This window comes from Schistocerca serialis, chromosome 2 (genome assembly GCF_023864345.2).
Source record: "Schistocerca serialis cubense isolate TAMUIC-IGC-003099 chromosome 2, iqSchSeri2.2, whole genome shotgun sequence".
NCBI classification, from domain to species: Eukaryota; Metazoa; Arthropoda; class Insecta; order Orthoptera; family Acrididae; genus Schistocerca; species Schistocerca serialis.
The window spans coordinates 842189222-842213904 of record NC_064639.1 but is presented as its reverse complement, the minus strand read 5'-3'; the positions used below and the strand labels follow the sequence as shown (position 1 = coordinate 842213904).

The following is a 24683-nucleotide window of genomic DNA, read 5'->3' as shown; positions in this document are numbered from 1 at the left end:
TAACTTATCCATTTCCCTTTTTAAATTCTCTAACCTACCTGCCTGATTAAGGGATCCGACATTCCACGTTCCAATCCGTAGAACGCCAGTTTTCTTTCTCTTGATAACGACGTCCTCTTGAGTAGTCCCCGCCCGGAGATCCGAATGGGGGACTATTTTACCTCCGGAATATTTTACCCAAGAGGATGCCATCATCATTTAATCATACAGTAAAGCTGCATGCCCTTGGGAAAAATTACGGCTGTAGTTTCCCCTTGCTTTCAGCCGTTCGCAGTACCACAACGGCAAGGCTGTTTTGGTTAGTGTTACAGGGCCAGATCAGTCAATCATCCAGACTGTTGCCCCTGCAACAACTGAAAAGGCTGCTGCCCCTGTTCAGGAACCACACGTTTGTCTGGCCTCTCAACAGATACCCCTCTGTTGTGGTTGCACCTATGGTACGGCTATCTGTATCACTGAGGCATGCAAGCCTCCCCACCAATGGCAAGGTCCATGGTTCATGGAGGTTATTTCTGAACATCAGTGGTCTTAACGAAACATATATACCATGTGGTTTGCTTTCTCCATCTAAACACAGTTCATTACAAAAGATGTTGATGTTAGTACTTAAGATTTTTCTTCACATGTTTAGAAATACAGAAGCCCTTACATTTTACTTAACCCTGAGCTCTTGATATTTGTCAGGGAAAAATGCAACAAATTTTCTGGAAATCAGGGAAATATCAAGGACTTTCAGGTGGGAAACTTATGACAACCCTGATTCCAGTCAACATTGTCAAAAGCTCTCTCTATGTGTACAAATGCTATAAATATAGATTTGCCTTTTCTTAACCTATCTAGTAAAATAAGTCGTAGGGTCAATATTGCCTCACGTGTTCCAATATTTCTACAGAATCCAAACTGATCTTCCCCGAGGTAGGCTAATACCAGTTTTTCCATTCTTTGGGACTGGAATTATTATATTCTAATATTATGAAAAGGAAAGTTGCTACTCACCATATAGCAGAGATGCTGAGTCGCTGATATGCACGAAACTGCAGTCCTGTGTGTGAGTTGCGTTTGGTTTGCGTGTGTGCATATGTGTGTCTAGGGTTGACAAAGGCCTTTTGGGCCAAAAGCTTTAATTGTGACAGTCTTTTTGCTATGCATATCTGCGACTCAGTATCTCCGCTATATGGTGAGCAGCATCTTTCCTTCTCATAACAGTGTTACATTCCATCCTGGATTTAATTATTATATTCTTGTAGAAGTCTGAGGCTATTTCGCCTGCCTCATACATGTTGCTCACCAGATGGAAGAGTTTTGTCATGACTGGCTCTCCCAGAGCTATCAGTAGTTCTAAAGGAATGTTGTCTACTCCCGGAGCCTTGTTTCAATTCGTGTCTTTCAGTGCAGTATCGTATCTCCCATTTCATCTTCATCTATGTCGTCTTTTATTTTCTTAATATTGCTCTCGAGTACATTGCCCTTGGATAGACCCCCTCTCATTGCCTGTGTCATATGTTGACTACAGCCTGAAACTTCAGGAATAGTCCTGGGAGCAAATCTGCAACTTTATTACCTTTGAATTCTGGGTTGCCACAGTTTCTGAAAATAAGGGTATTTCAAACATGTCAGAAAAATCAGGGAAATATCAGGGGAATTTGAAGAAGCACTGGAAAAATCTTGTTTTTGTCACTGTAGATGAAATGGTTTGTGTACTGATGTGCCATGCATCGTCGCTTGTTGGGTGCAGCTGAGTACATTCGCCGCTTCCCTACTCCCCTCATTACTACTGCTTCTCCCCTTCCTACCACTCCCCTCAGATTGCAGTCAGTGCTGCCACCACTTTTTGCCACTGGGCTAGCAGCTGTCGATGAGAGGCAGGGAGGCATGAGGAGTGGTTTGGTTGGATCTGATTCTTGGAGACTGTAGACGCAGCGGCCAGAGATTGCGGTCGTGTGTACATGAATTGTGTCTGAGTGATTGTGTGAATGTGTGTGTGCTCTTGTTTTCTGACAAAAGCTATGGCTGAAAATTTAATTGCGAGAGTGTGATTGTCATTTCTGTGTGGTTGTCTGCAGGTCAGCAATCATCTGTACAGTGAGTTGCTACCCATCCTCATTATTATTGACTCTCAGAGTATTTGAACAACTTATCTTTTGCATGGATTGGTCTCATTTCATTTTTTTTTAATCTACAAATTCCATAGATCCTGTTATGTGTATGACGCTAGGATGTAGAACGACTTGAATAATGTATGTTCACATGCTGTCTGTGGCTCGTGAATAGCTGGTTACAGATTGGATTTCCGTAACATTGCAAAACTGCAGGCCGTTTCTGCGGGTATGTGTAATGGACTGGGCCTGCTGATCTGAAGCCATTCAGTTCCCTCCAATGTGCAGGCCCTGCCCTCGGGTCAGGTCTCAGCAATCTGCCTGCAGGCTGCGTCTGTTTGTGTGTAGCGTAATGCAGTGGATTTTCGTGGTTTATCCATGGATCCAGGACTGTGGTTCTCCTCAGCAGGATGGAGGCCATGGGCGATGGATTTCAGGAATTGCGACTGTCTATTCTATTTATTTATTTATTTATTTATTCCGTGTGATCTGATGGTACACAGTGTGTTGCAGATGTCAGAAAATATCATTTAACATTGTTAACATATATTAACATAGGCCTATGGTATCCTAATGTATTATATTGCTCAATGTTTTCAATTTAACACGAACAGCAAGATTACTGTCCTAAGTATTCATTTACAGAGTAAAAACAGTGACACAACAAATATGACTTCATGACACAACAAATATGACTGCAAGTACATTGTACAGCATTATATTTTATACACATTTTATTTGTTCTAGTGCAGTTTGGCGCTTCAAAAGTAGTTTATATGTTAGAAACTATGGACAATAAGAAGAAGAAAACTGTCAGTTGCTGGTGGTTTGTACGCTATGTACTCATATATTTCTCGAAAGTAAAATCTCACGTTACCTGTAAAATAATAGACATTGCTCAGTGGGTAATAATCAACAATAATGAAGATAGCAGAACCAACATTTTATTGGTGGTCACCTACAGTGTTGGTTTACACATTTCTTCCCCACATTATAAACTTCTTTCAAGAGGCCTACTTTTTTCTGAGGTTATTTCTGAAACCAGTGAAGGTATTTTAAATCTGTCTTGCGACTCCAAGGGAATGCATATTTTTGTCACCAAATGTGTTTCATTTTTATTGAAATAAAGTAACATCAGTGGTCTTAATGATATACTGTTTGGCTTCCGCAACTTCACATACAGAGCTTGATTTTGCTGTAGATTAGTTCTCACTGCTTCATGCAATTTAGAATTCTTTTATTTATGTGCTGTAATTAATAAAACATAATTTTGTTGGCTTCCCCAGGGAGTTGTATTAATATAAAGCTCTTGGTCTGCTAGTCAGACAATGTTGCTAGTTACATCAAAACTTTTGATGACTTGACCTGGATGTAAACCTAAGAAATTTGGCAAAGAAAAGTGATTAAACAAAAGCCACAAACGTAAACCTATGGAGCCACGTATATACCATGCTGATTCTAAAGAGTGGAAAAAAAAGGCCAGCCCAAAATGTGGTTTTGGAATTTCTGTGACAACAAATCTACTTGTGGATCAACTACTGTAAAATGAACAACTGTGTACATATTTTCAGCCAGCTGGAGAGTGCCACTCACTACACATTTAAACATGAACATGAGTTCATAACGTGCTCAGTGAGGAGAGGACAGTCACCAATAGCAGTAAAATATACTGGCCTTTAAGACCACCTGATTGTTCTGCTTGTGGTTTTACCTGTGTGGCAAGTTGAATTGTCAAGTGTACTCAGATAATCCCTGCGCACTCAAAAAGCTATGGCGGAACAGTGAAAATGCTATTGCTGCTGTTACTCAGTTAGAGCTTTTGTGTGTTGATAGACAGCATACATTGTGATCTCAGCAGAGGCCATTTACAGCACTGTCCATGAAGAGCAATTCTCCCTGACTTAACTTATTTCCTGCCAGTCTGATATACACATTTCCCAGCCAGTTTTCTCTTGACCACTGCACATGTCATATGAGTGCATCATGTCTGCTGAAAACATTATAATGTAAGTCAACTGTGAAGTCAGAGTAAAGCTGTGTATATAGATGATCCCCCCTTTTTTATTTTCATATAAGTTCCAATACAAGTGAGAGCCAAACTTGCTATTGAACTGGTTGGTATATGTTCTTTGCTGTAACTGGAACAAACCAGGATATGACAACATTCTGCTTCTGACTGATGGATTATAGAACAAATGTAACAGTTCAGAAAATATTCACTTGGTTCCTAGACTAAACTCCTCTCTCTCTCTCTCTCTCTCTCTCTCTCTCTCATTTTCTCTCTCTCTGGTATCTGGCAATTGTCGTTGTGATGCTGTGAACTTTTCTTTACATACTGTGATAATTCCGCCATTAAAAAAGCTTTTTTTTTCTTTTCTTTAATTATTCAACATCTACATACAAATTTTGTAGTAAGTCCTGCATCAAAAGTTTTTTTTTTCATTATTCAATATCTACATACAAACTCTGGAAACCACTCTCAAGTGTATGGCAGGTGATAAGTGCAGCATCATCTGTTATGCTTTCTTCCCATACCAGTTGCATATGGAGTTAAGGAAGGATTACTACTTAAATGACTCTGGCTGTGCTGTAACTAGTCTAATCTTACTTTCACAGTCCCTACAGCACTGATACACTGAGAGATGAATATTTCTCAACTCCTGACTTAATATTGGATATAACACTGTATAATAAACATTTTTGAATTAATCGATGTCTGTCTTCAAGCATTTGCCAATTCAGGCTTTTTGTGACAGAAAGAATAAAGGTAACCATCCACTGTAGAGTTGCAGTGGTGTAAAGTCAATGCCAGGTATGCAGTATTTGACAATGAGTGAAATTACAAAGATGTGTGTGTATGTATGACCCCTCCCCCCATGTGCGTGCGTGCTTGCATGCGTGGGAGCTCTTCCAATGCACCAATTTGCAGTGCGTGCACGGGGGCACACACGCATGCCCACCCACATGCATGCATGCACCCACCCACATGCCCACTCATGCAGCTGCAAATTGGTGTGTTGGATGAGCTTCCGAGAGTCTCGAACCTGTGATACCTCTACCTGATTACTACCCTCTCCCATGGATCCTGTACCCTCCGCAGAAAGTACAGGACCTGTTATACTCATCCACTTGAGTGCAAGTGACGTGTCAATTGTAGATCTAGGCATCCTACACTGGGTGGATGGGAACCAGGGAGGACTCAGGGTGCTGCACCGATCCCCCTAATCAACAAGTTTGAGGTGCTGTCTTTCACTGAAGCTGAAACAGAACCAGTGGGACTCACTTCACCTGTTTTGTACAGTGTCAGGAGGAGGCAAAAGCAAAAGTGTAGGGGTTTATAAATCGTCAGCAGTTCAAACATATGGCAAATGATGGTGACCCTTAGGTAAATGGCAAAAAGGGACGGGAGAGGACACCAGGTGCCCTCAGTGTGTATGCCAGGGGGCCTCATTCAACATGCTGCAGAGGCTACTCCAGCAGCCATTGAGGGAAAATAGTGCACCCAACTGCAGATTGTGTTGCACGTTGGAATAATTGATGCCTGTCATTTGGGCTCTGAGGCCATTTTTGGGTCACTCCAGTGACTAGCAGAGAAGGTTGAGAAGACCAGCCTTGCACATGGAGTTTCAATGAAGCTCACAATTTGCAGCATTGTCCCTAGAACTAATTGTGCCCTTTGGTTCTGAGTCAAGGAGGAGGACTGAACCAGAGACTTCAAAGGTGCTGTAACAAGCTATGCTGTGACTCCTTGGACTTGCACCATAGGGTTGAGAACTGTAGGGTCCCTGGGTCAGGTGTGCACTACACATCAGAGGCTGCTACTCAGGTAGCTGACTATGTATGGGTTGCAGACAAAGGTTTTTAGGTTAGGTGACTCTCCATCCAATCCAGATAATCATAGCTGTATAAAATACCACCTTTAAATGTCAGAGAGGAGAGAAGCATTTTAATTATCACTAATGTTGAATGAGAATAAATTACATGGTTTCTGTAGTTCTATCTATTATTGGACAATTGTAATAATGAATTATCAGTCGTACCAATGGATCAACTTGGGACATTACTTATTGAACGACTGTCATAGTTTGGGCCTCCACCATTCACCACTACAAAGACAAATGAAAACCAGAAAATTTCTTTCACAGTTAATAAAAGTTCACATATCTTACCTTAGCTGCTGCATATGATTATTCAACTTTGGTATCCTTAGGCATTGTTGCTTCAGGAAGTCCCAGTGTTTGAAGTTGCTGATGTACTAATTTTTTAAATAAAACATGGCGTATATCACTTTTCTTGATTTTTATTATGAGCAATTTGGATTTACATTGAAGATGTATACATTTCTTGTCTGACAGCCTCCAAAAGTGTCTCTCACAAACAGCTTCTGAAAGACAAAAATGCAGACTCACTGACTGACTGACTCTCTCCCTGCCTCTTTTGCGTACCAATTTCTTACTGATTCTCTTCGACTTACTCTATCCCTCGTGGCTCATGCACCATTTTTTTAAATACAGGGTTATTACAAATGATTGAAGCGATTTCACAGCTCTACAATAACTTTATTATTTGAGATATTTTCACAATGCTTTGCACACACATACAAAAGCTCAAAAAGGTTTTTCAGGCATTCACAAATGTTCGATATGTGCCCCTTTAGTGATTTGGCAGACATCAAGCCGATAATCAAGTTCCTCCCACACTCGGCGCAGCATGTCCCCATCAATGAGTTCGAAAGCATTGTTGATGCGAGCTCCCAGTTCTGGCACGTTTCTTGGTAGAGGAGGTTTAAACACTGAATCTTTCACATAACCCCACAGAAAGAAATCGCATGGGGTTAAGTCGGGAGAGCGTGGAGGCCATGACATGAATTGCTGATCGTGATCTCCACCACGACCGATCCATCGGTTTTCCAATCTCCTGTTTAAGAAATGCCGAACATCGTGATGGAAGTGCGGTGGAGCACCATCCTGTTGAAAGATGAAGTCGGCGCTGTCGGTCTCCAGTTGTGGCATGAGCCAATTTTCCAGTATGTCCAGATACACGTGTCCTGTAACGTTTTTTTCGCAGAAGAAAAAGGGGCCGTAAAATTTAAACCGTGAGATTGCACAAAACATGTTAACTTTTGGTGAATCGCGAATTTGCTGCACGAATGCGTGAGGATTCTCTACCGCCCAGATTCACACATTGTGTCTGTTCACTTCACCGTTAAGAAAAAATGTTGCTTCATCACTTAAAACAAGTTTCGCACTGAACGCATCCTCTTTCATGAGCTGTTGCAACTGCGCCGAAAATTCAAAGCGTTTGACTTTGTCATCGTGTGTCAGGGCTTGTAGCAATTGTAAGCGGTAAGGCTCCTGCTTTAGCCTTTTCCGTAAGATTTTCCAAACCGTCGGCTGTGGTACGTTTAGCTCCCTGCTTGCTTTATTCGTCGACTTCCGCGGGCTACGCGTGAAACTTGCCCGCACGCGTTCAACCGTTTCTTCGCTCACTGCAGGCTGACCCGTTGATTTCCCCTTACAGAGGCATCCAGAAGCTTTAAACTGCGCATACCATCGCCGAATGGAGTTAGCAGTTGGTGGATCTTTGTTGAACTTCGTCCTGAAGTGTCGTTGCACTGTTATGACTGACTGATGTGAGTGAATTTCAAGCATGACATACGCTTTCTCGGCTCCTGTCGTCATTTTGTCTCACTGCGCTCTTGAGCGCTCTGGTGGCAGAAACCTGAAGTGCGGCTTCAGCCGAACAAAACTTTATAAGTTTTTATACGTATCTGTAGTGTGTCGTGACCATATGTCAATGAATGGAGCTACAGTGAATTTGTCAAATCGCTTCAATCATTTGTAATAGCCCTGTATAAAACTGATCAATCGAATGCACTGTTAAATGTAAGATTTACAAATTAACAATTAAAGACATTAGAAGTTTTTCATTACCTACATCAAAAAATGGGCCACATACTGTCCTACGTGTTCTGATGTGCATTCTGGAAGAGTTTACTTCATTTCATACACAATTTGAATTAATTTTACAGTACAACAATTTAAATTACATTTTAGTTAATTATTAACTTTGAATAAAATATTGTTAAGGGTATTTTGGACAGCTCTCAAGTAGTGCTATCATTTTAAATAACCATAATGAATAAACATCATAGCTTTTCAGAAATAGGGAAGTAAATTTTCATGGCTGCACAGTTCATATCACAAAATTTCAAAGTAGGGTTATTAACAAATGGCTTATCCCTTTAGTTGCTGATATAAATCGAGTAACACATTAATGTGAAATTTGATCTGAGGTAGTAAACTCATGTGTACTAATTTTTTAAAGGGCAGTTTACTGCTGGAACTGCGTATAGACATAACAGTGTAAAGTCCAGAAAGCTAGAAATTCAAGCTAAAATGACCTCTTCAGAGAATGTTTGATGCGAGGAAGCAATTTCAGATACGGCTGGGAAGGTTGTCCCATTTCAGTACCCCCTCAAGAGGTTTTCCTCACCAAAAGTTAGTGAAATGCTCTTCTACTATCCTGGAAGTGGAATGTAGACAATTTGGAAAAAGAATTACAAGCCAGTACCCAGAGGTAAATTATCGAATACAAAAATAGTGAGATTCAGGTGGTGTCAAGCACCAAAAACATTAAATCATTAAATTATATAAAAGAAATCATGGGTACTAAGTGTAACACACAAAACATATAAAATTATACAGGTATAGCTTTAATAGTGTGTAACACTTTATAGACAAACACACATGGCTCTGAGCACTATGGGACTTAACAGCTGTGGTCATCAGTCCCCTAGAACTTAGAACTACTTAAACCTAACCAACCTAAGGACATCACACACATCCATGCCTGAGGCAGGATTCGAACCTGCGACCGTAGCAATCGCGCGGTTCCGGACTGCGCGCCTAGAACCGCGAGACCACCGCGGCCGGCATAGACAAACAATCTGCAATACAAAAATGTACTGTGGTATGAGAATTCAATTACAACAAAACATCCTAAATAGCACATATGAGACACACCCATGGTGTGAATCAAAATGAAGTCCAAAATAGGTAACATAAGATTCCCACCTAAGATATAGAAAACACATTTTTACATTCATCTTGAATTTTCATTTCCTTATGTAAGTTATTTCTTCTGGTGGGATCTCCACCCTATACAGTCCAATGTGGAACTTCAGGCAACACTGTCTTTTCAGTACCTGATACCACACACAGTATAAGTTTGCATCCTAATGGATGAGATATCACATACAATAAACAAAAGTTTCAGTAATTTATGTACATTCATGATATTGTTTTTCTATCTAACTCACTTCTCACTTCAAAAAGTAGTTCTTGAAATAGGTCATATCACCACAATACTAGGCAGAACACATAGTAAAAATAATATATAAGAAATAGTAAGATATTGACTTAGAAAAGTGTAACCATCATATTACACATTTCATTAGTATCCTAAAATTGGATGATTTTCCTTCCCCTGTACACACAGAATCTCAGAGGCAATGGATAAGTCTAGTATGAAAGCAAACAGGTAAATCAGCATCCACTTCACAGTAATCCAAACAGGAAACTTCCATGAGACAGAACACTTACTCAGCCTGACACCTACATAATATCTCAAGTGTGACTCTAACCCAATAATATATGTATGTGTAATATCAAAAATCATACATAATGATTGTGTATTAAGTGCCCAGATCAAAATTATCATCTTTGTGTTATAGGAGTACAGTCTCAATGTACATTTAATCATCTTCAATCTGTATCACAGGATCCACAGCATCATCATCTTGATGTTTCTTGAAAAATACATATTTTTAGAAGAAAGGCTGTATGACATAGCAGTAAACTTAGCTTTAAATTCCAAATTTTCCATACAGCACTTAGGATCAAGAAAGCTCATACATATTATAGTATAGAAGTGAGAGTTCCTTGACCTAGTCTTGGCCAGGTGTGTCATTCAGTTAGCATGTAATTAATCAGTTAGTTAGTTAAACAAGCAAAAATCATCACAAACGGTATTCACAAAATAAATGAGCGTAACGCATTAGCACTTAGTCTAAATGGGTCATGAAAAATCAGATAAGTATATATAATTCCAGGGTTGCCACAAGTTTCCCAAAGTGAAATTCCCTGATTTCCAGACAAGTTTCAATATTTTTCCCTTACAAATTTTGAGATCTCGAGGGTAAGTTAAGACAGAAGTTGACAGTCTGTCTTTGCAACTACAGTATAGGAAACAATAGTACAAATAAGGAGAAAATATCTTTTTTCTAAATTAAAAAACCACCACTTGCAAGAAGATAGCATTTCCTGCTGTGAGCAAAAATCTTAAGTACTAACTTCAACATCTTTTGTAATGAACTGTTTTTAGATGGAGAAAGCAAGCCAAACTGTATATCATTAAGACCACTGATGTTACTTTATTTCAATAAAGATGAAACACATTTGGTGACAAAAATATGCATTCCCTTGGAGTCGCAAGACAGATTTAAAATACCTTCACTGGTTTCAGAAATAACCTCAGAAAAAAGTAGGCCTCTTGAAAGAAGTTTATAATGTGGGGAAGAAATGTGTAAACTAACACTGTAGGTGACCACCAATAAAATGTTGGTTCTGCTATCTTCATTATTGTTGATTATTACCCACTGTGCAATGTCTATTATTTTACAGGTAACGTGAGATTTTACTTTTGAGAAATATATGAGTACATAGTGTACAAACTGCCAGCAACTGACAGTTTTCTTCTTCTTATTGTCCATAGTTTCTAACATATAAACTACTTTTGCAGTGCCAAACTGTACTAGAACAAATAAAATGTCTATAAAATACCATGCTGTACAATGTACTTGCAGTGAGACAGTTGCAATTCCTGATATCCATCACCCATGGTCTCTGGCCTGCTGAGGAGCACCACAGTCCTGGATCCATGGACAAACCACGAAAATCCACTGCATTACGTTACACACAAACAGATGCAGCCTGCAGGCAGATTGCTGAGACCTGACCCAAGGGGCAGGGCCTGCACATTAGAGGGAACTGAATGGCTTCAGATCGGCTGGCCCAGTCCATTACACATACCCGCAGAAACGGCCTGCAGTTTTGCAATGTTACGGAAATCCAATCTGTGGCCAGCTATTCACGAGCCACAGACAGCATATTGATGAAATGAGACCAATCCATGCAACAGGTAAGTTGTTCAAATACTCTGAGACTCAATAATAATGAGGATGGGTAGCAACTCACCGCACAGATGATTGCTGACCTGCAGACAACCACACAGAAAAGAAAATCACACTCTCGCAATTAAATTTTCAGCCATAGCTTTTGTCAGAAAACAAGAGCACACACATATTCACACAATCACTCAGACACAATTCATGTACACACGACCGCAATCTCTGGCTGTCCCTCCCTCTCCTGTATACTTATGATATGACTCCCAATGACTTCTCCCTCTTTCCTCAGATGAAGAAACAATTACATAGGAGATATTTACAGGATGACACCGCGGTGATTTTCAGTGTACTTTTCCTGATCAGCCAAAATGCAGACTATTACCAACATGGTCTTTGCCAAATCACCCATCACTGGGAAAAATGTATTGAAGAGTACATATGTCAGAAAGAAGTAACACCATCAGCAAGTTCTGTGGTTGTAGCTTGATTTTTTTCAGTCCATTAATTATAATTTAACGTCTACCCTTCATAAACATTAATGGCCATACACTAAACAAATATTTTATGTATGAAATTAAGTAGGACTTTGCTAACTAACAAGCTAAAATCGAGTCAACATGTACATGTAGTCAAATTAATCAGGAAATGCAATCAGTATGTTAGTTCTCTCATTGAGTTGGCATGAGAGGCGGGTGTTATTTTGTATGCTTTAACTCCCTGTTGTCTTACTGATTTATCCTTTTGTCAATGCATCTACTGTGGGTAGTACACTCACTCAGCAAAAGCAAGAAAAAGGAATGTTGTGCAAAGTAAGTAATGAGACAAGCAGTACAGTCCATTGAGAACTGCCATCTGTTGTTCCAACTACTGTTCCCTGTTAATCTTTGAAAAATATTTTTCAGGCATTTGATACCAACTTCAATATAAAACTGCCTCTAATCATTTTCTAATTTCATCCAATAATTTTCTATTATGTCTTTTTGTATCTCCAGAATACAGCAAAATACTCCCTTGGTTCTACCCATCATCCATTTGCTGGCTATGTGATCCACCCATTTCATTGTCATTGCAGTCATAATTAATTCCACTATGGTCTGTTCCCTGACCAATTTGTTTGTTTTCCTCTCTCTTCTATTAACTACCTAAATACGTCTTGCCATTGGTCACATAGCTGAACATTAGCTTTGAATGGGTTTCACACTATTGTCTGTGTGTCATGGCCAGAAGCTGAAACTAGTAATACACTCTGATAGTGAACTTTCTGTTCTAGGCACAATTGAGTCTCCATTCTGAACACTTTACTATGTAACTAAAGTACTCCAAGCTATTTTTACTCTTCTATTTATTTCTTTTGCTTTCAATCTAGTCTTTATCTACAACTGCCCTAAGAATAAAAACTCACTAACTATTTCTATGACTTCATTCTACAATTGTACTTTTTGTACAACTGAGGAAACTGCAGTTTCTTTCAAAGTGGCACCTTCTCTGCTAATCTTGTTGTACTACAACCACATCTATGTAGATACTCCGCAAGCCACTGTACGGTGCATAGCGGAGGGTACCCTGTAACACTACTTTCCCCTCCTGGTCTCCTTGCAAATAAAGTGAGGGAAAAATGACTGTCTGTATGCCTCCGTATGAGCCCTAATTTCTCATATCTAATCTTCGTAGTCCTTACATGTGATTTATGTTGGTGGCAGCAGAGATGTTTGGCAGTCAGCTTCTAATGCCAGTTCTCTAAATTTTGTCAATAGTGTTTCTCGAAAAGAACATTGCCTTCCCTCCAGGGATTCCATTTGAGTTCCTGAAGCATCTGTGTAACACTTACATGTTGTTTGAATCTACCAGTAACAAATCTAGCCACTGGCCTCTGAACTGCTTTGATGTCTTCCTTCAATCCGACATGGTACAGATCCTAAACACTCGAGTAGTACTCAAGAATAGGTCACCCAAGTGTCCTATATGAGGTTTCCTTTACAAGTCAACCACTCTTTCCTAAAATTCTCCCAATAAACTGGAGTCATCCATTTGCCTCCTGTACCACAGTTTTCACATACTTGTTCCACCTCATATCATTTTGCAACATTACATCCAGACATTTAACCCTTTGTCTTACAGTTTAAGTTCCGTTAGCGTGAGCCTTAAGTGGCTGCAAGGTACAGATGCGCCTTACGATTCCCAGAGCTTACACACGCTAAGGCTGTGGTGCACTACTCCTGGTGGCATCCGAAGTCATGCAGACGCCCTCGGGATTTGTAAGTACATGTGTGAGATACCAGTAACGTGACATTTCTACAGGTATCATAAATAATGACGATTAGTTGCCCATTGGAAACGAAACATTCATTGTCTCAAATGCAACAATATGTTCACAAACGTTTTATTTCCCTTTATAAGCAAACATACATTGATGAAATACATCTTAATAATAATATTCACAACAATGCAATGATCTAAGACTGTATAATATTTTGTTCAAAACATTCTGGGACCTGTTACATTAGTACGTTGGCAAACATATTTTCAAACTCAATGTCTTCACAATGACGTGTACACGAATTTAATAGTCTTTGATTGTATGACATCGTTCAAAACAATCTGTCACATGTAATGCAACCCAGCACTTTTTGCATTCCCACCTTGTTTTGCTGCACACTACACAAGCTCTCACAGGATTTACTTTTGTTGGTGTTGGATCAACACATTTGGGGAAATGCGCCCAATGTTACACATGCAGTCTTTGTGGTATATCGCCGGATGCTAATCGTCCCATTCGATTATATTCCGGTAAAGGTATAGTTTTCAACAATGATTCTGCAATGTGAATCCTATATTGTGGGTAGCTCTGTTGTTTGCCGCAATGTATTTTGTAATACAAAATGTACGTGTTAAATAAAGCAACATTAAATAGGTAAAAGAATATCTTGCGGTATCCTTTCATATATTTTCTCATCACAGGGAAGCATGCGAGCATCTGATCTTGGCGATCAATTCCAATAATGCCTCTATTGTATTCGATGACACATTTCGGTTTCCACGACACATTGCGGAGAGGTGTGTCTGTGACAATCATTTCTGCTGTTGTATGTTTTGTGGAAAGCATGTAAACATCTCATTTATCTTTCCATTTAAGTGCCAATATTCCATTACAACTCCTCACTGTATATTCTCTCTTCTTTAATTTTGCCTTTAGGAAGACTGTGGGCATATTTTTTCTGTTTGAGCACACTGTTCCAATCACATTAGTTTTATTGGTGAGGAGAGTTTTGAAATGTTTTGGTGAAGAAAACCAGTTATCTAAATACGGAGTATGCCATTTGTGTAATACCGACTGTGGTAGTTCTAGAACTACACTTTCAAAGGCACTACCACTAGCACCACGTTTGTTACTACCCGTGTATATCTTAAAATCATAGCAGTATCCTGAACTTGACTCAAACAATTTATAAATTTTAATACCAAATCTCACTCTTTTTGATGGGTTAAATTGTTTGTAGGATAAGCGCCCCTTAAATTTCATTAATGATTCATCAATGGCAATATTCTCTTGCACTGTGTACACTTCCTTGCATTTTTGATTGAACATATCTATGACTGGTCTTAGTTTGTACAGCTTACCTGTGTTGTTAGCTAAACTGTTATTCGCTAGATGCAGAAATCTACTAATGTGCAGAAGTCTCCTGAATGGTACCGTCTTCCTAAATATTGGCGTTTCTGTAACGGTTTCCTTACTTCAGCCATGATCATACATAGCGCAATGTATATTTTTATTTCATCACAGCCGATAGGAGACCACTTTTGGTCTATTTTTCATCTCTTCTGTTCATTGTTGAGTATGTCTTGTGCATATCTATTTGTCTCACTTACGATGTTTTCCCATAATGTACTATTAAATATTAAATAGAGAACGTCTAATTCTATTATGCTTGTACTCACATGCTGTAAAGCTGCTTCCTTTATTCCGCAAAGTTCCATATATGTCCAGATTGTTGGTTCATTGTCTTCCTTTTGCCACATCCACGACTCAGATTGTTGCTGGTAGGTTTGCTCTTCTTCGTCAGTATCATCTTCAGTCACGAGCCACTTACACCGTTTTCGTGCAGGAGGTAAAACATTGATACCACTGTCACTGCCGCTGTCAAAATATCCTGCAAAATCATTGTTGGCTATGCCACCACATGTCTCCCTTTCCTCATGAACACGTTTGCTACACATCAGGAACATTGTGAAAGTATTTTATGATTAACCATTAATACCATACATTTTCTGACTTTCTTTTTCTGAATATGCTATTTGATAAGCTACATTTATTTCTCAGTCATTAGTATCAACTTTTAATGTATACTGTAAAATGTATTTTGCAATGCATTCCAACGTTTATTACATCAATTTACATTTATTGCATTACATAAATGTATTACATAAATGTGACACAAGAATTGAAATTGGAGAACAAGAGCCATAACACGAAGTATATGATATATATACAAACATATGCATGCATGCTTGTGCGAGCGCACGCACACACGCACACACACACACACACACACACACACACACAGGGAGAGTGGGAGAGGGGGAGAGGGAGAGAGGGGGAGAGGGAGAGAGGGGGAGAGGGAGAGAGGAGGAGAGAGGGGGAGAGGGGAGGGGGGAGGGGGAGGAGGGGGGAGGGGGGAGGGGGAGGAGGGGGAGGGGGGAGGGGGAAGGAGGGAGGGAGGGAGGTGGAGGAGGGAGAGAGAGAGAGGGAGAGGGAGGGAGAGGGGGGGGGGAGAGAGAGAGAGAGAGAGAGAGAGAGAGAGAGAGAGAGAGAGAGAGATTAAAAATCTAAGTCAGACAAACATATCAACCTTAACATTACTGACAAAAATCTGAGCACCATATAGAACAACATCTTGCAACCAACCTACGTATCTGAAATACAATGCCAATGCGTTAATCTTCAGTCATAAGCTCCACTCACGTATCAGTCAGTATTACACAAATGAGAGAAGAGAAAAATATGGAAAATAAAATTCTCATCCATTTTCACCCAGTAGCACCCGAAGCCAATGTATACAGTAAAACATATTCTGCAAACAAAGTAAGTATTAAAAACATAATTGTCTTGCACAGAATTTTATATAACATCAAACACAATACAAACATCTATTATTAACAGTGGTGCAATTCATCAGATATAGAATATCTTAACAGTGCTGGTGCAGTTGTACTTAAATGTTTTGTCAATCATCTAATGCTAACTGAGCAAAGTAAACACTTACAAAAAAGAAACAAAAACAGTAAATGAAACAACTATTTCTAGAATATAATGTGACAGCATAACTTCAACATTATTAATAACATATATAGTGTGATAAACTCTCTCAGTACAATAAGACAGTTTTAAAGCTTTTTGAAGCAATTACAAAACATAACATTATGATTATGACAGATCTAGTAACACAAGCAGAGTTAAAAGACCATTCAGTCATAGACAGCTATATTGTAAAGCTTTAAGTATTCAAGCCTTTAATTTACTCCCTCTACATACTAGAACAACAGACAATAACAACAGACAATATACATATGACATCAACAAAATATTTTTAAACTACAGTTGCACTACATAGACCAGTCATGAGGCATGTAACATTAATTTATCAGTTTGTCTAGGCACTTATAATAACAAAATTTTTCTAGAAGCATTACAAAGAAGCGTCAAATTTTATGTAACGCAATTTGAGTAAGTGATAACTACAGTCAGTAAACTTTTTCTTTGGGCTCACATGGAGTGTCACGCAAGAAGTAGAGAGACAGAGACTGCTATGAGAAGGAGGAAGTCCCCGCCTTCTTCACACATTACACCCACTAACACTTAGGCTTAGGGGCTTCATACTGATCATCTACTGTCATCATTGTTAACAAGCTTTCTTTTTAAGAAGGAATTGTAGGCAGTGCCCGTAATGGAGCTATAATCGCCAAATGTACATTTGTAGCATCTGTAGATTTAGAGATAGCTTTTGACAATGTTCACTGGAATACACACTTTGAAATTCTAAGGTAATCAATAATAATTTACAGAGAGTGAAAGTTGTCTACAATTTCTACAGAAACCAGACTGCAGTTATGAGATTCTTACATGGAGACCCCCCAACACAACACAGAAAAATGAAACACAGAACTCAATATCGACTACTACAGTGCCACTGCACACAGTGTTATTTGATAACAAAGATTGGGAGGGTTGGACACAAAAAAAATAGTGCCTCAAAGTCTTCCAAAATCTACCAATTCTTAATTATGGAGACACAATCTGTCCCAATTAGATCACTGTCTGGGATACATCAATAAGTAAGTCATAGATAAAGTTCTCCCTTTTCTGTTGTAACAATTGCTTATTATGAAAATAACTTATCTTACAGAATACAGAGAGAACATTACACTCTGAAAAATAAATGCATTATAGATTTGTAAAATCTAAGCATTCTAACCATAAAAATAGTCACAAATGATTGTATCAGGTATACTGTCATGTTTGGCAAATGTAGAATTGGGTTAATGCCGAGGTGGGAAAAAAGTTACTCTGTTACAGCACTGTTGGGTACGGCACCCTGAGATGTAAGTTGGGACACCTAATTGGAAAGGTTTTCTTTCTTCACACACAATGGCACTTTTCCTTTGTAAAGTACGAGTGCGGTGTCTCAAGTGTATTAGTGGAGTGTAGGTGACTTTGATGAGTGCATTTATAATGTAGTGTAATGTCTGTGTTGCTTTTGTTGTTGTTGTTGTTGGTGGTGGTGGTGGTGATGGTGGTGGTGACAGAGAATGGGGAAGATGAAACCCTCTGCCAGGAAACTATGCTAGTAACATCAACAGGACAGGAAAAGTTGAAGTCCCCAGTTATGTAGTTACAAGCCACTGTAATTCAGTTCTATTCCTTGTAATATAAAGAGGTGAAATAAATAAGCAAAAGTAGGCCCCATGGTTTGCAGAAGACTGTGTAAACATTCAAAACACAGAAACAGAGCAAAAGGGAAACATTAGCTGTTGTTTCTCTTGATCTCTTATTACGTATGATGTATTTAGCCACATGAAACCTCATCCTATTTCTGTTCTTTTCTCTTTCCACTCTTCTTGATATTTCAAAAAGAAACCTACTCATATGGAAATTACAAACAAACTGTAATCCTTCTGTGGGATTGGCAAGCAGATCACAATACATACATTTTATTACTGTGTTATCTTTTATCCAAACATGAAGCTTTCCATGTTACTTTCTTTTGCTCTTTTTCTGATACTTCTATGAATTAGTTGTTTGTATGAACTCTCCACTACATCAGAAAACACAAAAAATAGATATTAATGTAACAAAACAATTTTCACCAGTCCCAAATGCTTCATACTTTGACACATTTCCCATGCTATGGTATGCAACTACTGCAGAAAATATATAATTGAAAACATGCCACTTATCAATATACAGTACTAGTCAATGGAATATAGTTACAAAAATCACCAACTCTATTACAAAATTTATGCATAACATAGATATTCTATAGCACCATAAACTAGATTAGTAAAAGAAATGAGCACGATATGTAAACAGTCTTTATAACAAAGGAGATTTCTTCAATTGAGAGTTTTGAGAGGCATTTCACTGGAAGTATTGTGCCTGAATATCTAGCACCCACTCTGAAGATAAGGTATTTGGAATCAAATATATGAAAGTATTCTAACACCTTTTCTCAGGCTTCATGAAATTTTAAACCAACTGCCACAGATCAATAACTTCTTGTCACAACATTCAGACAGTCTTCTGGCCATCTTCATGTGTATTCAAAATATTGTGGCAAGAAATTATTGACATCTGGCAGTTCACCTGACATTTCATGGAACGACCTGCACTGTCTGTCCAGAAAGTTCCAAGACTGATCTTATTCCCACCAGTTACAAGAAGAAGTATCTCCTTCTTCTTCTTCTTCTTCTTCCTTTTTTTAAAGTAATTAATGAACTTTTAAGTCTGAATTCTTTATTTGCTTTCACTTCTCTCCTTCTATTAGAGATCCAACTGAAGAGTAAGTATCTAGCCTCATGTATGCACTTAAAAAAGCCACTGCAATGTATATATTAAATACAAATACAAATTTTTGCTCAGCATTCTTGAGATCACTGACTTCATCCTCTACTTTTTTGCAGCATTCTTATTTACGTAACAATATTAAGTAAAAAGATATGCATTTTATCTTCATAACTGTTCCCAAGACAATTAGTCCATCTAAGGATATACTTTCAAAAAGTCAGGAAAGCATTTCATCAGAGCCTATGTTCATTAACACTGAGCTTTACAAAAAAAACTCATAATGTTTCACAGAAGAAACATGTTTGTGATCTTCTGCAGTTATCTTGTGAATGAGCAACACTCACTCATAATCAGAGTTAGTGTTCAAACATAACTAGGCAATTCCAGTAGTAAGTGAAATCTAATACATTCAAATAATGAGATAAAATTTCACAGAGAGGCTAAAACACTAGTGGCAGTGTTTTTGTGGCAGCTAATGCCGACTCTACCACACTTCACTTATTCAGAACATTATGAAAAGCCAGTCTGCTTTTTGTGTCTGAAATGTTGGCTGTTTTGTTATTAGTGAAATACTTAATTTTCCTGAGGATTTGTGCAATAAAATATAAATTAACAATACCTGCTGTGCCTTCATCAACTGCACAAATCGAAGTGATGAAACAACACATTTTTCATCTTACAACTAAACACATTAGTATAAAAATAAAATCTGACACATATTTTTAATGTTAATTAAAGAGTCATTGACTATATCGGAATTGGAATTATGCTTAAGATATTTGCAGGAAAGTAATCTGGTTTTTAATAATTACAGATTTCCTTTAAACAACAAGGAGCTTGCAAAAATATGGGCTGTAACTATGAAATGAGACTAATGGTTTCTACTATAGCCAATTATCTCTGCTCAACTCATTTTGAAGAAAAATACACATATCAGACAAATGGGCAAAGGTATGTTTTGCACAAGTCAAGACCAACTATTAACTATTCCACCACATAAAAAAATCTTATAACCACTAGCCAGAAAGCAAGTTTTCGACAATTTGCAAGACAATGGTATTAATGAAGCATCAGTAGCACAGAGTAAGTCTATAATTTAATTTTATTCCATGTTCTTATTACATTAACAATATAATGAAAATGATAGTTGGTACTCACCATATTGTGGATATGCTGGGTCGCAGAAAGGCACAACAAAAAGACTGTTGGAAAGTAAGCTTTCAGCCAACAAGGCCTTTGTCGAAAGTACACAACATACAAACATGCACATCCTTGGGCAAACGTAACTCGCACACACATGACCACAGTGTCTGGCAGCTAGAGCCAGAGACTGTGGTCATGTGTGAGTGAGTTGTGTTTGTGTGACGGTGTGCTTGTTGTCTGCTTTTGACAAAGGCCTTTATGGCTGAAAGCTAACTTTCTGATAGTCATTTTGGTGCCTTTCTGCAACTCAGCACCTCCACTACATGGTGAGTAGCAACTATCCTTTTCATTATATTATTACCTTCCATCCTGTATTTTCCTTTGTTTTCTTATTACACTGATACAGATGATTTCTATTTTTTTATGTAGAAAAATTATTATTAAAGCCTTATGGTGGAAGTTAATTCTTTCCGTGCCCAGTACAACTGTTCATGAACAGTGACCACCTTCTTTACAACAACTGAATTTGGCGAAGAAACTGATAATGTGAAACTTACAAAACAGCTGCTCAAGTATTATTTTATCTGCAGAATAGATAATTTATGTGAATCTGAAACGTTTGAGCAAAGAGGCAAGGTTTTAAGATAAGTATATACCAAGCCTATCGGAATGTGAAAACGCAATGTTAATAAAAATATTGTAAAAATGAAATGCCCATGAAAACATTGCAAAAATGAAATGCCCATGAAAACATTGCAAAAATGAAATGCCCATAAAACATTGTAAAAATGTAATGCCCATAAAATAATCATAAAAATGGAATTCCAACTAAACATTTAAAAAATGAAACATCATTAAATTGTTTTGTCATCTTATAAGTCATTATTATTATTATTATTATTATTATTATTTAACTTTCTTGTATTAGTTACTTGTAACATGTATTTTTTTTAAAATATTCTCTTCTATAATGGACTGGTTTTTGTGGCTCATGCTTAAAATACCAACAAAAGTACAGAATTTCTGTGCCAATCACCATAAAACATTTCAAAGTTTACACCATAATCTTCAGGTGGTATCTGTTCAAATGGCACTGATTTATGTTCAGCTTGTGAACAATGAGTACAGTTATTATGGTAGGACAAACATGATGTTTTCAGTCATCTTGCAGCTTTATAAGCACAGAAAAGATTCCACATTTTAACTAAAACTTTCCTTGTTGTAGCCAATATACACGGAAATCGTCACTGTTTATAGTTTTTTGAGATAAAATGACACTAGTGTACACTGTTTCAACTTAGTTGAAGGCAATTTCAAGGGCACATCGCACAGCATTAACATCCCTGACCGAAAAAGTGGTAGACGGGGTTTCAATTTGTTTCACACATGGTGGACATATGGCCACTCTATGAAAGTTTATCTTGTTGATTCAAACATACAGTAGACTCTGAAACTATACTTCTCATAAAAATGTTGATCATTATATTAATGACAAAAAAAGAAGATTAAAATCAACTGAATAGAGCAAGAACAGCTTCTGAGGCAGCACATGTATATCTATCTCAGGAGCCCACAAGGGCGGGCAAGTGAGGGCATTTGTCACTGCCCCCCTCCCGGAATCAGGAGTATACATGTTTTATTCATATATTGAGTGAATAACCACCAGTTCTCTAGGATATAATTAGTTTTTTTTGTGTCACCTCCAAAAATTAATTCCTGTGGCAGGATATGTCCTGCAATTGACCAACTCATCTATATTAAAAAATGACAATTTTACAGTCTTGTAAGCACCCCCCCCCCCCCCCCCCCCAAGGAAAATTTCTGTGGATGCCAATGACTGTGGTACTTAAAATCAACATCAGAGGAAACAGTTCAATGTGTCAGTACAAAGGCAGATTCCTCACAGCTAATCGGTTACAATTATTTCTTGGTGACATGAAGAAAATACCTACTATCAAACTTAATGTGCATTGTGGTGTTCTGATTTACATGAGATTCTATATCTGGATCAGAATGCCAGTGTGATCTGGCAGTCGAGCACAACAGAGTGATATTTGGGCAGATATTGTCAGTTCACGATGACTTGTGCATAAAATATCATAGCTGTAGCAGCCACTGTGTGGTTCTGAACTGTGTATGTTAACACAGCTCAAATTAATGAACAGTATTGAACCCGCTTTGCAGGATTGTAAGTGACTCAGCACTTTTCTGCATGCTCTTGCTGGTAGTTGAATGCATCAGTTGTATTAAATTAAATTCCTACACAGAAAAAATAAGTTCATAGTAGAAACAAATCTTACAATTATGTTGTCAGCCACAAGCATAATCTGTAATTGATGGCACCTGCGCAATATGATTATAGTGGAACGAGTACATGATGTGATATACCTCATTCTCTGATTGGTTATTGCTATGGCATCTGTCCAGGTAGCAACTTACTGTCAAACACTGTTATCCTGATCTAGGTATGCTAGTGTGCTAGGTAGCTAGTGTGAGCATTGCACTATTCTTAATTATTAGTCACACTGGCAGTGAAGCTCTTTAAATTATCCCTTCTTATGTAGTGAAATCCTTTCTTTTTGGTTATACTAAGTACCATATCGATATCTGTCACCCTGTCCAAAGGGTATACGACAAAATGTTTGGAGTTATGAAACGTAAGTGGAAAAAGCCATCTGTTGCCAAGTGATAAAATAAACTATTGATGAAGGAAATTTTGTGCCAGGGGAAGAGTGGGACAAGGGAGATACTACTATCCTACAAGAGAATAAACAATGGCAAAAAAATGGCACATTTAAATCAGAGGACAAAATCGTGTAAAAGATCCTGCATATCCTCTTCCTGCACTTCTTGTTGCTCATCTGGCTCCTTTTCCTCATCATCAGACTTCAGTAGGTTAAGTTCATCAATGCATCCAGGAAACGCCTTATTAGTGACAATCTGCCTCTGTCCAGGAAGCTCACCAGTGGATTTCTCAAGGCTAATTTCCATCTGAAGTGGAGATTTTTGTTTTACTGGAATTTCCAATTTAGATAAATTTGAATGCTCTGGACATGGTCGTTCCCAGGGAGAGAGGGACCCTGGTGCGGGTGGCCGTTCCCTTAGATCTCGCTCTGCTGCCTTCATGGCAGCCCACACTCGAGTGTGGGCTTCTGCTCTATTACGTTCTGCTCCAGGAGGTGGTGGCAAGCATGGAAGAACTGTACCAACACCGCGCAGTGCTCGCAGCATGGGTTTCAGTTTTGCGGGCAAGCAGTAGGTACGAAAAGTGCGGATTTCTGGTGGCAAATGCTGGACAGTAGTGCCAGGTGGTAGGCAAACTACAACGCAAGGTCGTCGTCTAGCTAGACAAGGTGCTAGTAACTGCATCGACAAAAGGTCCGGATCAACTAATGATTCCCCTGCTCCATGTTCCAGGTTGAACGCCGGATGTAGACAGCCAAATTTATCAGGAATCCCTGGAGGAGGTGGTGAAGCAACCATCAGAACATAATCTGCAATTTCCAAGGAAGTGGTGTACCAGCGGACGGGATCCTGCACAAAATCACAGACATTTCAGTTCACTGATTTATTTAAACATATAATACGAAGATAAAATGCACCAAATCTCACAGCAAGCTATGCAATATTACTTGCTTCAACAACTATTTTCACATACTTCCAACTTCAAATCCAATAGCCAGTGTGAGCATTGCACTATTCTTAATTATTAGTCACACTTACATCTGCTACTTTATTTCCAATCTTAACGACATAACATGAGGACTCTATATGAACTTGAAAGCTGGCATGAGTTGCACAATATTCACTAGACATGCCTTCTTGAGGCAGTGTGGCACTGTTGTATTTTGATGATCTGATGAGGTGAACTGACTTATCCAACCAGTTATACAAGAACCTACAGTTAAATATGGGACTTATAACACAGTTCAAAAAAGTTTTCATCATGTCTAGCTTCACCTTTGCCAGACATGAAAGTTGTATTAAGCTGAACAAAAAAATCAGAGAGCACACAATGGATTAAATGATGGACTACTGCATTTGTAATCTGCTCATAAGCTTCCTTTAAAAATGATAGGTTATGAGAATAAAGCACAAAATTAAGACAATTGTGGCAGAAAGCGAAATTTCATATTACGGGTATGATTATTATATCTATGAAAGCTGGACAGGCATAACTGATTGCTATTATAAT

At 38.4% G+C, this 24683-nt stretch overlaps 2 protein-coding genes across 4 annotated transcripts in view; both read right to left on the bottom strand.

Annotated features, from left to right (window-relative positions):
- Window positions 1-2822: 2822 nt before the first annotated feature.
- Window positions 2823-15916, bottom strand: LOC126458113 (uncharacterized). 2 transcript variants are annotated; one of them, XR_007585577.1, is made up of 3 exons: window positions 15223-15916; window positions 6266-6480; window positions 2823-2973 (listed from the first exon to the last, which is right to left on the bottom strand). XR_007585577.1 is itself a non-coding variant. In XM_050094944.1 (2 exons), the coding sequence occupies exons 1-2, from the start codon at window positions 15508-15510 to the stop codon at window positions 11307-11309; spliced, it is 354 nt and encodes a 117-aa protein (XP_049950901.1). In that variant the 5' UTR covers window positions 15511-15914; the 3' UTR covers window positions 10997-11306. The 2 variants fall into 2 exon arrangements, 1 of the variants encoding a protein (XP_049950901.1); XM_050094944.1 differs by lacking the exons at window positions 2823-2973; window positions 6266-6480 and adding an exon at window positions 10997-11372 and having other exon boundaries at window positions 15223-15914.
- Window positions 15917-22314: 6398 nt separating this feature from the next.
- The window catches only part of LOC126458112 (uncharacterized), a 161894-nt gene continuing 159525 nt past the window's right edge, over window positions 22315-24683 (bottom strand). For both annotated transcript variants that reach the window (XM_050094941.1, XM_050094942.1), the window contains exon 8: window positions 22315-24022. In XM_050094941.1, coding sequence (XP_049950898.1) covers window positions 23288-24022 — 735 coding nt within the window. In that variant the 3' untranslated portion in view covers window positions 22315-23287. The remainder of the gene's footprint in view (window positions 24023-24683) is intronic.